General features: G+C 42.7%; 1 protein-coding gene across 2 annotated transcripts in view; it reads left to right on the forward strand.

Moving 5' to 3' along the window:
* The window catches only part of FBLN2 (fibulin 2), a 120,946-nt gene that overhangs the window by 84,050 nt on the left and 20,048 nt on the right, over positions 1–16,848 (forward strand). The window contains exons 2-8 of one of the 2 annotated variants that reach the window (XM_086618781.1): positions 458–569; positions 5,176–5,305; positions 10,151–10,337; positions 11,760–11,966; positions 14,206–14,322; positions 14,774–14,875; positions 16,248–16,388. In XM_086618781.1, coding sequence (XP_086474907.1) covers positions 458–569; positions 5,176–5,305; positions 10,151–10,337; positions 11,760–11,966; positions 14,206–14,322; positions 14,774–14,875; positions 16,248–16,388 — 996 coding nt within the window. The remainder of the gene's footprint in view (positions 1–457; positions 570–5,175; positions 5,306–10,150; positions 10,338–11,759; positions 11,967–14,205; positions 14,323–14,773; positions 14,876–16,247; positions 16,389–16,848) is intronic. The other variant, XM_086618783.1, reaches the window with a different exon arrangement.

The following is a 16,848-nucleotide window of genomic DNA, read 5'->3' on the forward strand; positions in this document are numbered from 1 at the left end:
TGCGTGCCGTATTGCGTGTGTTGTGAACCTCACTTGGACACCTTCATGCTGGCCCAGCTAGTGGTAGCAAAGGCACTGTTACAACAGCTTAGTGACTTGTTAGTCTTGCATTAAGTGGCTAAGCGTGATTTTTCAGGGTTTTTTTGTTCAGAGATGCCAAAGGTGATGTTGTCTTCAAACCAGTTATGTCTTTTATTGTATTTAGAACTCTAATTTGCTTCTGCTGTTCCTCACTGAAAGACATTACCAGGTAATGGGTTATGTCATGATGCTGCTGGCATCAGTTGCATCTTTCTTTTTTTTTTTTTGTATATAACCAAATGAAATGTGGAAAGAAAAAAAGAAAAAAGCAAGAAAAAGCTGAACTATTGTTATGTCAAAGATCTTCTCAATTAAGAAAATAGAACTCAAACCAGTCCATTCCATGCCAAAAATTCTGGGTGTATGTTTTGCACAGGTTCCACAAAGGAATTGATTGAGAGCTGCTGTGGAGCTGGACAACAGTGGGCTATCGACAATGGGGAGTGCACAGAAATCCCTGTAAGTGGAATGGATGGTGATATTTGCAGGTACGTAAGGCAAAACCGAGCGTTTTAGGTTAACATAGAGAGCAGCCCTTTGGAAGAAATTAAATGAATGTACAGTTCATGGGATGTTCAGGAGACTGGGAACTGTTTCATTCGTTGTATACATTACTGGTAGACCGGCAATATGACATGGTGAATTAGAAAGAAGGATTTCCCCCTCCTTTTCCCCAAAATCTTATCTAAACAAAAGCCTTTTAAGGTTTCTTTTCCCCTCTCATGTAAGCAGAGCACCAATTTTTATTTTCCGCTTTTGTGCACATCTGTGGAGTTGCAGATAAATAGAAGGGCAGAGGAGCTACATGTGTTTGTCTCCGTTTGGCAAGTGCTAAATGCAGTCATTATCCATATCATTACATGATGTGTTTATTGTCCAGTACGAAAGGCTGCTGGTTCTGATGTCTGTGTTCAGCTGAAGCGGGGACCATACGCCTTAATAATGCTCCTGGTATCAGCAGCATCTGGTCTGAGCGAGGGCACCAGATTGAAGCTGCACAACAAGAAAAGAAGGATGGGCACGGAGTAACACGGACCATGTATTGTGCTAGCTGCAATTCATCCCATCTCTCTCTCCTCCCCTCTAGACTGAAACAGGCCCTAGGGAGGGATGAAGGCAAAGTTATCTGAGGCCCTCACGGTGCACCGTAAGCCAGATGGATTTCTCTAAGAGTTATTCCAACATTTTCAGCATTAAAAAAGTTTGGCATAATCGGTTTTATCAAAGTTAGTATCATTGCACCTTTCTGAAGTTACTGGGAGATTAAACCCCCCCCCACTGGGATCTGGCATGACATAACTGACACATACCAACTGTCTATGAAGTAAAGACAGATTAAAAAATTCCAGCCTTGGCCTAAGTAGGTGCAAATCCAATGCATTAATGAGTTGCACCTGCACATCTGAGGCTGGATTTAGATGAAAAAGCCAGATCCGAAATGTTTCAGTCCCTGTGAATCTATTGGGATTTTAAAGAATAAGAGATCAGGAGTTGAGGGTTTTTACTTCCAAAATTTCACTTGTGTCCCTGTTTTAAAGGTTTAAAACGGCCTGTAAATATTCTGTGTAAAAAAAAATGTTTCGCGTAAAAAAAAATATTCAAATCTGTGGCCTCAGAACCTTGAGAGCATAGACAAAACTTACTGCTCCCACTGGGAGACGTGCCAGCATGCCAAGCTGGTTGCCCTTCACGTATCCAAGCCTCGAGTGCACCATTTTGTGCACCAGAATGTCTGCGAGTAATTCAGGCTCCCAAGAATCTGCCACTAACTCGGCTCAGGATCTAAAGACTTTTAAAAAGTGTAAGACAGACACGAATTGTGAAAATCAGTTACTGTTCTGCCCAGTCTGTAAATACTTGGGTTTTACAAGTGGCCATCAGTGCACTGAAGGCTCCATGTTTTCAGCTGGGGCAGAGGAGTGAAGCCTCCCCAGTCTGCTGGGGCTGTAGATCGTTCATACGGAGGCTGCAGATGGAGGTGTCTGTTGTTTCCAAGTGCCATTTTGGAGTTTTCAAGTGGCAAAAACCTAAAGCTACTTGTGATGTATCTTGATGCCTCTAGACATTTCATATTCGTGTACCAACTTGGTGCACCTCTATGTAATGACCAACACCACTAACTGTAGTGTGGGGAAGGTGCTAACTGAGATGATCAAGGTCAGGACGAGCCTTCAGAAATAGCCAGATGAGGGTTCTCGCAGAGCGTGGAGGCAGACGGTGGCGAGTGATGTGTGACACGTGATGTCCCGCTCTTGGGGCAGATGTAAGGTCTCACTCAGCCAGGAACATGAGGGTGCTTTTTAGATCTGCCCAAGGGTTGTATGCAAAACCCCACCACATTGCAGTAGGAATTTGCCCATCTTTCCCATTTCTCCAGCCCTCTTAAACGTCACACAGTAAAATAAGTCTTGCTTATCTGAAGTCTTTTTTAAATGTGATTTGTTTGTTTCCGTTGATGGTACAGACACCGTCGTACTGTTAAGAAACAGTAGGAAGTGACTCTGCAACAGAGGAGCTTGATGCAACTGGACTGCCTAAAAGAGATCACACATAGTAACCTGATGAATGAACTTAAAATCCAGCAAGTTACAGGCAATCCTTAGATAGCCAATTGATAGTCAGATGTAAAAATGCTCCCAGAGCTTGTGCCACTGGCTGCATCAGAAATAGGATGTTAGGTTAGATGAAATCTCGTCTGACCCAGTACGGTAGGTTTTATCTCATAATTGAAATGTGTTTTATCACAATAGAGCAGTGTTTATCTGGCTGGCATTTACACCAGCTGTACCAGGATGAATCCTGCTTTTTGCTGACAGTGTCCCAGTTAGAGACTCGCATCAGTTTTTAATACATTGACGTCCTTTCGCTGATCTTAACTCATGAACTCCTTCCCTAAAGCAGAAATGTTCTGAATTTTCTTTGAACCAAGAACTCATTTATCTGCTCTGCTAAGCGTAGGTTTGTGAGGAAGAGACAAGAGAACGTGGTTAACACTCTGTTCCCAATTTATTTCCTGGTAATAGAGTAGCTGAAACTGAGCTGTGTGATGCAGTTAAGGAAATGCCAAAATAAAAAATGGCCAGTGATACCCCAGTGCTCCAAATAATACTGTTTCTACTGTGTAGTTCATACATGAAAGGAGTTTCTCATGGCTAAATGTCACGTTTCACAAGAACATGAACCTACAGGGATTTCAGTGTTTCAATACAGTAAACACTTTGTACATACCAAAATGCTTCTAGCAGCATTTTGGCATTTCTACAAATGATAGTAACTTTCAGTTAGGTTTTTTATAGCTTTTTTTTAATGAAAGTTTGGATGTCTTATGAAAGCAATAATAAAGTTTTGTTACTAGTACTTGAATATATTTGGATAATAACCATTCATTGCTGAAAAAATTGTCTTTCTCCAGTTGGCAATTAACACTGGAGTAGAAAACTAACTTCCTTGAAAGCAAAGCACATGGAGGTGGTAATGTTCTTCCTGTAATACAAAAAACTACTGCTTCCTGGTTGCACCTCTCTTGTGTGATCCAGCATAAAAATATTAAGGTAAAGCTGACACAACAGGCCATTGGTATCAGGGAAGTGGCCAAGTGGCTGTCACTGGCTGGTTTCTACTGGAGTAAGAGACATCTCTTCCTTTTTTTTTTTTTTTTTTTATTTTATTTTAACTGAAGCATTAGGATGAAAGCTGTGAATTAGAAATACATTCCTCTCAGAAAATAACAGGTTTTGTTTCCTAGGCCAACTGTATTTTCTTGCAGTAATAATGGCATCTGACTGACAAAAGGTGTTTTCTTGCAAATAATTCTGTTGCAGGACAATTGCTGTGCTATTAAGCACTGGCTGTTAAAATGCACCAACCTCCCATTCGTCGTTGCCAGAGCACCCTGTAAGGTAGTGTGCCCTGTGGCAATGCATCAGCAAAGGATAGTTAGACATCAAGGTTATTCTGGGAAAAATAAAAACTTTGCTTAATTCCTTCATGCCACCAGCTCTGTCCAGAACATTAATTTCCCCTTACTCATAACTGAATATATTCTTTTATCTGACTTTTAACATGTTCATCCATGTTGCATGTGCCCAATCTACAGGTCACATACTCAACATAAACCCCTCAGGAGAATTCTTGTGGCCTGCAGCTCCTGATCCTGACCCTTCCCCATCACAGGGGCCCTTCCCTATCACAGGACCAGACACACACCCCTCCTGGGGTGCTGCGTGGATTGAGAGACAGGGTCATGGGCTATGGGACCATGTAAAGCCAAAGGGACGATGTGATTTTGTCTGCCCTTTGTATATGAATGAAAGAAGCAGGTACTGAAGGGGCAGGGGGAAATCCACTATGGACTTTAAAATAATAGGGAAAGTATTTTATTATTTCAATAAACATCTATTAAATTGCATTTAGGAATTTGCCATTTAGATTTTTAATGTTTCATTTCAGCCTTCAGTGAATCTTGTTAAAATGTTTGATTTGAAGAGCCATATACAGGAAACATACGTTCCCAAAGTACTTCGTATACAGTGATCAAGTCACCCATAACCTTCTCATTGGTAACTGAAGTTAGAGGAAAGCTTAAATTCTGAGTTAGAATCTGCGGGGCTATAAAGGAGAGTTTATAGGGGTTGATGTGACACTTTGCTTAAGTCCTGGCCAGAGCTTCAGTCCTCTGATTAGTGAAGAAGTTAAGTGTGTACAGGTGTGTTTCCCTTTCCCCTCTTTCCAAGGAAGGTGGTCTCTGTCTGTTTTCTGTTTCTGAAAACTTCTGGGAAGGAAAATGTGGGGAAGAGGGACTATTGCACAAATACACATCCAATAGATGGATATTGCTGACCAGACTTTGAGAGACAGTAACCTCAACACAGGACTTCTAGAGCATTTATCAGTACATCTTTTTATTGGAAATGAGAAAGAGTAGATCCTGCAAAGGTCAGTGGTACCACCAGTGGTACACTAGCATGGACACACATGTCAGAGAGATCAAATCTGGAGAATGTGTTGCAAACCCAATAGTTCTGGGGGTTTTTGTATCCCATCCTGATGTCTCCTGAATGTCAGTGAACACTTGACCTCGATGATCCTTTGCAGAATTGCTCAGAAGCAGTGTTGCGTCTCCACGGTAAAGGAGAACAGCTGCCTGGCCGGAATGATTGCTGCCAAGGAAGGAGATGTGTGCGGACCGGAGGAAAGCGATCCCTGTGGAGGGTCGTCGTATAAGGTAAGTTGCTCTGATGCTTCTGTAGGTTTCTGTTCTCAGTACGAGGTGTCCCCATTTCCTGCATTTAGCAGTAATTTCTGCACACGTTGTTATGGAGCACAGAAAATTATAAAGTTGCAGGAATGTGGCAGGGAAATTACGCTGTTTGCTTTTAGGTTTCAATTGCCTGATGATGCAGCCCCTTTTAAAACCTCGCAGTAATGTCGTTTTGAATTACTTCCATCTCCATTTTTAAGATTTAACTTGCTGCATTACTTTTGTTTCCTCCCTTTGGAAGTAGCTGAAAAGACCATTTTAGTTTTTATATCTACAGTGTAGAAGAATTTAGAAAATGACAGGGCAAAACTTAATCGAAGATATAATGCAAACCCCATTACTGAACAGTTTGCTTGGCTGCAGTGTGGGATTGCAGCCTCATTTCTCAGTTAGACAAAACAACGGACTGGAGGAACAAGCATTTTAGATGATGATGGAAGCTTTTGTTCATAAATAAAGGCAGACCATTAAACGAATGGTTCAAATCACAAAGCACGAGCCACAGCCTCAGCTCCTATAAATGAGATTTGCTTTATGAGAATCAGTGGAGCCAAACCAATTTAAACCAGTTTGAAGATTCAGCATCTTACTTGCTCGCTTGTCTTGTTTTTACCAGAAGGGTGCATTTCAGAATTCATTTCACTCTGATAATAATTTACATAGCTGTATCTAAGCTTAAGTGCAGCTTCCGTTGGCTCAGCAGGAGACTGATTACTTCTGTTTGTTCTTGTACAGCCGTGATTCTTGCGGATAATTGTTCACTGGAAAAGCAAAATACGTGGATGTCCACTGCAGAGTTTAAAGTTTAATTAGCTCTGCTGATTTGTCATTTTCAGAACTCTGATTTACTCGAGTCTGGAGTCTACCATTAGGATAAAAAGAGAATCTGTGCATTTGGGAGCAGACATTAATATTTTTGAAGTGTGACAGAATTATTGCTCTTAGGTTTTCACTGAGGGTCTTCTCGGTGCGAGACAGAGCACAAACCATAGAGCAAGTCTTACCACACATGCCATTCCTCAGGAGGAAGTGAAGAGGGAAAACTTCGTCTTTCCTGTCTGAACTGGTGCAAATTACAGGATACTCTCGTGGAATAGCTCCTTATGCCAGTTCCAATGTAATGTTTTCCTTCAGGAGAAACCATCTGAAATGGTAAAATCATTGAAGGAGCAGCTTTGTCCTCCTCTTTTAGCTCTTCAGTCATTGCGACTACTGCTTGAGAAAAATAATAAAAATGAATAAATACTGAGACTGCTGAGACTTCAAGAAAGACTTTCTAATTTTCTTATAGTTAAACATTCTTTCAGAGGTGATCTTGCATTTTCATACTGACAGTGTACAGCACTGTTTCCCCTGATCCGCTCCGCTGTCAGTGACGGCTGTGTCCGGGTGTCAGAAATCCAAGAGGTTTGTCTGGAATGAGGAAAGAGAAGTTCATTGCCCCAAAGACTTTGCAAGACGTTTACTCTGTCCTGCCAACAGCCAGATGGTTTACTTCCAGGTAGCAAACATACATAGGTCTTCTTCAGGCATTTTAGGTGTGGGGTCCTTCCTTTTGCTTCGAGATGAATGCAGCAGTGCTGGTCCTTCAAATCCAGGTACTCCTCTTGTCTTCAATACAGCTTCATCTTAGGCTGATTTTACCTGTTTTTTACTCTTTAAGACAAAAAGCACATGGTTAGGGACTTTTTTGCTAGCAAGTGGAGATGCCACCATGGTAAATCCAATTATGCTGGATTCCAGGAAAGGTATTTTTGAGAAGAACATAGAAAGTTGCAAATCCAACAGTGTTTCTCAAGGCATGTTTCTCAATGTCAACGAAATAATAGTCATATTTGTTATTAAATCAGTTGTAGAATTCTGGTGAAGTTCAAAAGGTAGCTCATAGAAGATCAAGACATTCAGTTTTTTGCATTTCAGAATGAACTTTCAATGAACAAGTTTTTCTACTGGAAAATGAAACACTTGTATTCATCTGGAAAATACGTGAACCCAGAAGTGTGTGACTGATTTAATACTCTCTGTGATGCCTGCACATGGGATAAATTGTGAATCAAAACTATGACTGAAAAAATCCATATTATTCAAGGCAAATATTCCTATATTTTTACAGCATTTCAGTAAAAACATGTATTATCCTTAATTTCTTTTATTTTACATATCAAAGCTGAAAAAGTTATACCAAACCTAAAAATATTTGCAGAAAGTAGCATTTTCAGTTAAAAAAAAATTGAATTTGAGGATTCTGGATTTAGGGAGGATGAAGACAATATTTTTGTCTTTTCTAGCATGACCACAAACCAGTATAGTTAGATTGCTTTGTTTAGTTTTTTTTGATTTTCTTTTGAAAAGATGATTTAACCCCTGTAGTATCAAAAATAATTCCGCATCTTCAGGACCTGTACTCTAAACTTTTCGCAAACATATATTTGGGCACATAAAGGCAACTCTTTATGGCTGTGCATATGTGCAAATGTGAATAACATCTACTCTTCATGATGTTTGTGGACTTTTCGGATTAGAAAGCAGGGACATAAAACATGAGCTGTAGTTGTAGGCAGTGGGCTGGACGTGCAAGGGGTACATACAGCATGTGAAATGCCCAGGAAACCCTAAAGCTACAGTGTTCCAATCCTGAAAAAAGTGACTCAGCAGAAGAGTTTCAGCAGATTGAGCTGTTAGTGGGCAGCTTTCCCTGCCTCCCTCCTGGAGACAGACCCTGGTTTAATGCCAGTCTAGGATTGCTAACCATGAAACGGGATTCCTTTCCTTTTCCGTGCTGCATCCAACCCCCACAGCACTGCGTCTCTCATTTGCACTCCCCAGGTCGGAGATCTCTGTCCTGGGAGTGGGAGCTTAGTTCAGTTTTCCTCTGTTCTGTCCTTGGTCTTTTTGTTGACATATCTAACTGGTGCCAGTTTGAATTATGGCCTTCGCTTGATGGTCTGACGCTTTTTCATAGACAGAATATTTGAATAGACTGAAGTCCCTTCTCTTGGTTCAGAGAGACTGTTCCAGTGTAGCTGCAATCTGTAAATGAGTGCTGCTGGGCTGACTGGCTTGGCTATGGAAGGAGTTGCAGAGAGAAGGAGACTCTGTGTTTTATAACTATTCTGTCAGTGAAAGCATCTAAATATATATATATATATATATATATATAATTAGGGATGTTAGGACACTTACATTTAACTCCAGACAGGCATCTACAATTCACGTATCATAGAATCATAGAATCATGGAATGGTTTGGGTTGGAAGGGACCTCAAAGATCATCTAGTTCCAACCCCCCTGCCATGGGCAGGGACACCCTCCACTACACCAGGTTGCTCAAAGCCTCATCCAACCTGGCCTTGAACACCTCCAGGGATGGGGCAGCCACAGCTTCTCTGGGCAACCTGTTCCAGGGCCTCGCCACCCTCAGAGGGAAGAATTTCTTGCTTAGATCTAATCGAAATCTCCCCTCTTTCAGTTTAAAGCCACCACCCCTTGTCCTATCACTACAGGCCCTTGTCAAAAGCCCCTCTCCAGCTTTCCTGTAGGCCCCCTTTAAGTGCTGGATGGCTGCTATAAGATCACCTCATATGGCCCCTGTATGTCTCTATAGCAGAGAATTACAACTCCCTCCTCAGCTTCCTTGCTTGGTTAGCTATCCTCTATGCATGTGCTGTGTGGACTTTTTGAATTTGATAGAATTCATCTGATGTATTTTTGTGGCCTGATTGTGCAGTAGATTTGTACGTGACTCGGAAAAGCGCAACGCAGTTTTTGTCTGCCACCTGCAGCAGAGGAGGCCGCAAGAGAGACTGCATTTCAGGGCTGCCCCAGTGCATCAGCTGTCAGTGAAGCTGCTGCTTAGAGGTACTCTGGAAAGCAAAGGAAGGCAAATAGCTGATAAAATATACCCTGGCCTTTCTCTAGCCACTGTGTCAGCGGGATGCTGTCCAGGACAGTCAGGTAATTAAAGGTCACAGCAGGTTTGCAGGGCAGCGGTGCGGAGAGGAAAGAGTCTTTGCTGACGGAGATCAGATACTGCTGCTGATCCTCATGTCCATGCAAGATATTTACAATTCCTTTCACATTGCTTCCACATCCATCCATTTTCTGAGATCTAATCATAGAATCACAGAATGGTTTGGGTTGGAAGGGACCTTAAAGATCATCCAGTTCCAACCCCCCTGCCATGGGCAGGGAAACCCTCCACTACACAAGGTTGCTCAAAGCCTCATCCAACCTGGCCTTGAACACTTCCAGGGATGGGGCAGCCACACCTTCTCTGGGCAACCGGTTCCAGTACCTCACCACCCTCAATGTAAAGAATTTCTTTCTTAGATCTAATCTAAATCTCCCCTCTTTCAGTTTAAATCCATTGCCCCTTGTCCTGTCACTACACATCCTTGTAAGAAGTCCCTCTCCAGCTTTCCTGTAGGCCCCCTTTAGGTACTGGAAATGCGAAGAGGTACAGATCCGTATTATTTTGTTTACAATATGCTATACACAAAGCGGTGGCTGCGTGCAGGAGCTGGGAGGAGGACATCCGTGGCACCGCCGCTTCCTGCCACGCGAAGGTGCGAAAATCATTGTCGCAGCGAGAGTTGGCGTTTAGCCTGGCTGCAGTTGGCCCGTTTGTGCAGGGATGGCAAACACAAGCACAGGGAAAGCTTTGATGTTTGCAACTGGCTAAACCCTAAGAGCTTTTCCAGATTCTCCTCTCTTAAAGAAAGTGCAGATCAGTTCCAGGTGTGTGTGTGGCCTCATCCCTGAAGTGGACTGCATTAAATCCTTGTTACCCATAGTCTCCTTCTTTTGCAGCAATGCTGCGATTGCTGTCATCTGGGGCTGCGGTTAAGGAGCGAGGGGAAAACCTGTGAGTCCAACATTAATCTGGGCTACCCCTGCAGTCACGTGATGCTGTCCTGCTGTGAAGGGGGAGATCACTTCATCCATCCAGAAATAAAAAGGCATCCGGAACCTTTGCCAACAGTGACACCTGAGAAGGGTAAGTGCCCGTTTCAGTGGTTTGAAGACATTGCAGATGAGGAGTCTGTCTCACACGGTCATATGCGGAGGTGTGGGAAGGAGTGATGCTACAGGAGCACAGTTGCTTTCCTTCTCAGATCAAGTATAGACTTCCTTGTTCTTAAAGCAGTTTTGAAAAAGGAAAAGAAAATACGTAGGTGTTTCTGATCCTCGAAACGTACCTCCTTTAGTAGTTTGGAGTTTTGGGGTTTCTTTCCTCCCTGAGTCATGTAGTACAGAGACCTGCCACTAGGCCATGGTGGGAAGCAAAGGTGAAGCTGGTCATTGTCTTTTAGCAGAAGCAATCCTGAAAGATTCTTCATTAAGCAAATGATGAGATTTTTCCAGACAAAGTAGTCCCATGGATTATGATACCAATTACATGTCCTGGGAATAGATTTCCTCTGTCCTGCTGAACGTCACAGCAGCTTTCTAACGGCACACTCTGAAGAAGCCCCAGAGCACTGCAAGTTTGTTTTCACTCTTTCAACATATGAACATAGTGATGCCGAAAAGCCAAGTCAAATCCCTGCGGCCAAAGAGGCATGACAAAGGGAGCATAACAAATCTGGAGCTTGGACAGCTCTGCTTCCTCCCTCAGCCCCGGGTCACGCTCCTTCCAGCATCACTCTGTAGCCACCTGGCATGCAGGAGTTGCGTGGTGACCTCCTGCGTATGCTAGGCTTCAGTTTTTGTCCACTCTCATGAACTAATGTGTATTTTCTCTCGCCAACAAATGTCAGGGTTTATTTTGACCTAGCTGAGACCTCACTGAGCAAGGAAGTTTGCACGCACGTGTTGAAGAAAAGCTCACTCGGAAACTCGCTGAACTCATTTTAGTGTCGCAGAAAGTCTTGTCAAGCTTGGTCAGGAAATGGAAGGATAGTGCTTTGGCCAGTGTTCAAAAGCAGGGGGTAGGATAGCCGCGTCACGATTAAGTGGGTCCCAGAACATTTGTAATGCTAGCTACAGATGTAGCCAGTAAATTAATAGTGGTGGTGAAAAGAGTCTCCAAACCAACTGGATAACTTTTTCTCCTGAAACTAGAAATTCAGTGTGGTTCTTCAGTGGGGCCAATTTCAGACGGGGCTTCAGTGTGGTACCTTAGTTCAAATAACAATAGCCGTGGCGTTAGCAGCGAGTGTGAGAGGTGAGCTGGTGACCTCCCAGGGTCACCCTTTTTGTCAGCAGCTCCTGTAAAATCTCTGTCCCCCCAGCCTTACGGACGGAGGTAGTGGACCTTCAGCACAATCTTCAGATGTGTTCATTTTCTCTTGTCCTTGGATTAACTGTTTTGGGTAGATTTGACTGTATCTGGAGTTTGTGTGAGCAAAAGCTCCATACTGTACAGCCCTGTTGCCAAAAACCTGTTAGAGAACCAGCAAGTGTTGTTCTGTTGTAGTTTCAGAGACAGAAGACCACAATGAAGCTTTGTCCATCAGTAATGAAGCTGAACTGTCAAATAACCTTCCTGGAGATGACCTGGATGAATGTCTTCTCTATGGTGGGGAACTCTGTCAGCATTTGTGTATAAACACTGTGGGGTCCTACAAGTGTTCGTGTTTTCCAGAATTCATTTTGCAAGATGATGGAACCAGCTGCTCTCCAGGTGAGAAAATGGGCAGGAAACACCATGAGTGATGGTGTCTTTGGGCCACCTGGCTTGACCTACCAAGCTTTTCTTTAGTTTCTCTGGAGTCTCTGTGAGGTTTTTAATGGGTACTGATGCATGGGTATTTTCTGTGGAAATTGGACAGGTTAGTAATGTAAAGAAAAACAACTATTTAGGAAACTTAATTATGCCTCGTTTTTGCGTATCGGTGGCATGAGATCAGGGTGTTATTTATACGTTCAAACTGGGACTTTTTTCACCTTTCAGGAGAGAATTTGTGAAGACTGTTAATGAAGAACCTTTTCTTCTTAGAGTCATTTTGTATTTCCCAGTTAGTTTTCCTTTAGATAAACTTTACTCAGTTCGGATAGACAACATTGCTTCCTGAACTTTGATTTTTATCTGAAATCATTAACATCTTTCAGTGATACAAAATCTAAATATATCTAGTGTGGTGGAAGTCTTGAAAAGAAAGTCTATTTTGTTGTAATTGTTTTGATGTCTGGAGTTCTCCAATGGCAAGATTTCAAATCAGATAACCCGGAAAGTTGAAACCTTGTATTAGTTACAAGTGCTTTCAGTTATTTAACAAGCAAAAGAAGTGTTGCCATCCAATGACAAAACTCCTCAAACTTCAAATACTTTCTGCCCAAGCCAACAATGAGCGTTCATTATGTCATTCTTCTCAACGCTTACATCAATAATGTGTTTGACGGTGTTCCTGCGGCAGCTGTCTGCTCTGTTGTTTATATTAAAATTCTGGGGAAGGAGCCTTGTCCAAAAGAGGTAAAGAAAATAGTTCTTATTTTAGCTCTGCAAAATTTGGCTTCATCCCTCACCTGGAGCATGTGTGTGGTTTTGTTCTGCTTCGCTTGGCTTCTCCCATTCCGAACTCCGTTGGAGTGCGGATTCGGGTTAACACAGCTGGTACCTGGGTGGTCAGCGTTCCTGGCAGGTGTGCCCAGCTCTACCAGCAGCGTGGCACAGTGGCCTTTTATTTCTCATTTTTCCTCTGCGTATGTGCACATCTCTGCCATGTGCTCTGGGCATGGAGCTCCCACACCAGGCAGCTCTGAATCTCATCCTGTTGGCTATTTTGACTCCTTTGGTTAGATAGAATGTTTTTGTATTTTTCTCTGCCCCAGTACAATTCTTGCTCTTTGCTGGACTGTGAATGTCATTGTATTTAACTTTTATTTTTTAAAACGTGCCACATGTTCACGAGGCTTGGAAGAAGTGATGTTCTTGCAGTGGCTCTGTGAGGCCAGGAGAAAGCATGCATTGCTGAAACTTCAAAAGTTCCTCGCTTCTCTGCTCTCTTTCTGGGGAAATCATTCAGGATACGCCTCAAGCAGGTGTCTTTTGTTTGCCTCTGTGTCATAGCCCATTGTATGCCTGTGATTTTGTTCTTTTTTGTAAACGAAACCTCTCTTCCTGCACCCCAAACCTGTATTGCAATCACACAGTCATTTACTGCTGTCCTTGTTGGTGGCTCACACTGTGCTTCAGGTGACACTTGAACTCAACTCAATGGGAACTGGGCACATCCCTCTTAAGGAAGAATTTAGCCTTATGGATTTAGGCCTCTGTTTGGATGATGCTGTTAAACTGGATTACTCTTATTGATGTAACAGAGTTGTTTTTTTTTTTTCCCTTAACTGTTCTGAGAGCTTTAACATTACTGTTTGTTGAAAACCTTAACGACAGATAGCAGCTGTCGTGTGTTTTCCACTTGGCTGTGTAGAAGTCATTCCAGAGTGTCCTGTGCCTGTAAAGGTGAACGTCTGTTTTTCATCTGTGTTGAAATAGGATGTATAGAATAATTTTGAAGACTTGTTTTGGATTTGGCTTTTTGCATCATACATGAAACGGAAGACAGCCACGGTGTTTACAATATAGAAGCATTTTGAAAAATAAAATGAACACTTTGTTTGATGCATTAGGTGTTGCAGTATTTTACGGAAGTTATTTGCAGCTGAGCTCTCTGACCTGTATCCATGGCGTTTGTGAGCATCTCCACGAGCACGCAGCACTGCGTGTGCACTGCCAGACAGTTGTTCATATCAAACAGATGGCAAAACTGAACCCTTCCCCTCCATGCATAGACGGTTCTCCAGGTCATCGAAATGTTTCCTCCTGCAAACCGTGACGGAGTGGATGAGTGGGACCCTTGCCACGGGGTGCCTGGTGGAGATGATGGTGTTCCTGATCTTTCTCTGCCTCCCTTGCCTTACAGATCCTGACAGGGGACAGGTGACAAGGCTGGAAGCAGAAGCCACCATCCCTCCGTCAGCCTCTCCTTCTCAGCCTCTTCTCATCGTGTCCTTACAAGAAGAGGAGGATAAGTGTAAAGGTACGTTGGAGGAATAAACTGCAGATGCAGACGAGTGAGGAATGTTTAGAGAGCCGGAATAAAATTCCATACATCCCTTCACCAATCTGATTTCAACGCACATCCTTAATTTGTTACCTCTGGCATAAGGCAGAGGAATTGTCAGGGGAAACCTGAGGAAGTAATTTGAGGCTCTAGTCTGATGGCAGGGTTATTACTCACCTGCTGTTTAGTTTCAGGTAAGAAGTGCAGCTGTGCAGCATAATGAGAACAATACAGGTAGGAGTGGCACAGGTGTGTTTCTGTGTAATAGGAGGGTTGTAAGTAGTGATTAGGGCTGCCTGGACAGATTGTTTACAAACTGCATTCCCCGTTGCCTGAACTGGGATTATATTTGGATGACCTGAGGTTTGTAGCCTCAGCTGATCTGTGTTGTGAATGCTAATGTATTTTGCAATTTTGCTTTGTCTAGATAACGGCCCCTGCAAGCACATCTGCAATATTGTGGAAGGAAATGTTGAATGCTCTTGTTTGGCTGGATATACTATCATGGCTGATGGGATTTCTTGTGAAGGTAAGTGGTTCAGGTTCACCGCTGAGACACGGTTAAAACACTTTTATAGAGATCTCATTGATTTTGTACTCCTAGGTGTTTCTCTAAGGGTTCCTTATTTTCAGTGTTATGAATTGCAAGTGGCAGTACAGCGACCGTTTGGCAGAAGGAGTGCCAGATCTGCTTCACGGATAACTCCTGAAGCACGTCTACCCAGTGTGCCTGTTACCGGGGGACTTCAGGTGAAGACGAGCCTGGGTTGGGGCTCTTTTCCTCTGACATTCCCCACCTTTTTTCAGCCCTCTTGGTTTCTCTTCCCACTACTGTTCCTCCCCAGGCTCTGTTTACTCAGCTATGGACACGCAGCTTTCCCTCCTGACAATGGGAGCAGCTAGCAGGAGATGGGCATGTTGCTGTCCTGAGGAACCCTCTCAGAGCTACAGCTCTGACCTGTCAGCTGGTTTGTTTGGGCTTACTTCTGCTTGCTTTGAAAATCTGAATTCAATGAGGCTATGAAGAATGTGCCATTGTGAGCTGGTACAGCTCCGTGTGTTTCACTGGACATCAAAGCTCAGGCCTGCACAGTGATGAACAGTGAATTCCAGAGCTGCATCGTAATCGTTCACGTTATATAAATTTTAAAAGGACACGTTTGGGTAGTGACAAAGGATATGTTTGCCCAGGAAAGATTTGGGGGTCAGAAGCAATGCCCTGTGACATACCTTAATTATAGATCTGTAAGGATGGGAGCAATAACAGCCAGTAGTGAAATGCAAGTAGAAGCTTCTGATGCTCAAATGATCCACATCCCTCTTAATCTCAGATCTTACTGAATAACAAATTGTTTTTGTGAGATTCCAGATAGTCTGTGAAGAAAATGGGAATTTAATATCACCAGATAAAATATTCACTGTGCATTGCTTACTCAAGTGTGGTGGAAGCTAATTTGATTAATTAATGTCAGAATCAGAAGGGGCATTTCAAGGCAATCGTTTTCCTACAGAAGGTAAAAAAATTCAGAAACATCAGTGGAAGTAGTTGGTTTAAATTGTAGCAAGGGACATTTATAATCTATATTAAAGTAAGTATTTGATGGTAAGGGGTACAGAGATTTCCTGCAAAGAGTGTGCGTTGCATCTGTGTGACTGCCTGTTTTTAAGAATGGCTGTTTCTGGAATGACAGAAGTGTAGGGGTGAAAGCAAGGACTAGATGATCTCTGAGCATTTATTCCAGCCCTGTTTCCAGTGTAACACTGTATGTTTTATAGCATGGTGCTGATGTGGTAGCTCTAACACACTTCATTTAGAGATCTCCAGTGTGAAAGTGTTTCATTTCAGAAATTTTTCTAATGGAATTCTATTTTTCCCTTTTGGTTGCAACATGTTGATATAGATTTGGATGAGTGCCTCACAGGTGCTCACGCTTGTTCCAGAGGACAATTATGTGTGAACACATTGGGATCGTTCTACTGTGTCAACCACAGAGTGATCTGTGCAGAGGGCTTTATACTCAACAGGCGTAGAAAATGTGTTGGTAAGATGATAGGTATAAGCCGTTCACCACAGCATCATAATTCTTCATGCTCTGCAACGCATTTAAACCATTTGTGCTAAAAGGCTCTCTGGCCATCTTTGCATATGACATTTCAATATGAGTTAGTAAAAACACATGTGCACCATTTGCTCAGCCACTTAACATCATGAGTTGTATGCTATTTGGCTTTTTCCCTAGCAATACGTTCTCAGGGTAGATATAACTTTGCTTAAAAGTCATAAAAGTTCATAGGTATGATGACCACAGCAGTACTGAGGACTATTAAACTACCCTAAGAAAACGTAGCAGTTGATCTCTCTGCACCCTATCTAAACTGCCAAATCCCCAGACATCATGAAACAGCAAAACTTCATAAATATAGCTCAAGAAATCTGCAGAAGTCCGGGCAGTGGGAAAGATCCATTCCAAAGTGATGGAATTTTAAAATTCAGATTAGTCC

The sequence above is a fragment of the Tauraco erythrolophus genome, chromosome 12 (assembly GCF_009769465.1).
Source record: "Tauraco erythrolophus isolate bTauEry1 chromosome 12, bTauEry1.pri, whole genome shotgun sequence".
Lineage (NCBI taxonomy): Eukaryota > Metazoa > Chordata > Aves > Musophagiformes > Musophagidae > Tauraco > Tauraco erythrolophus.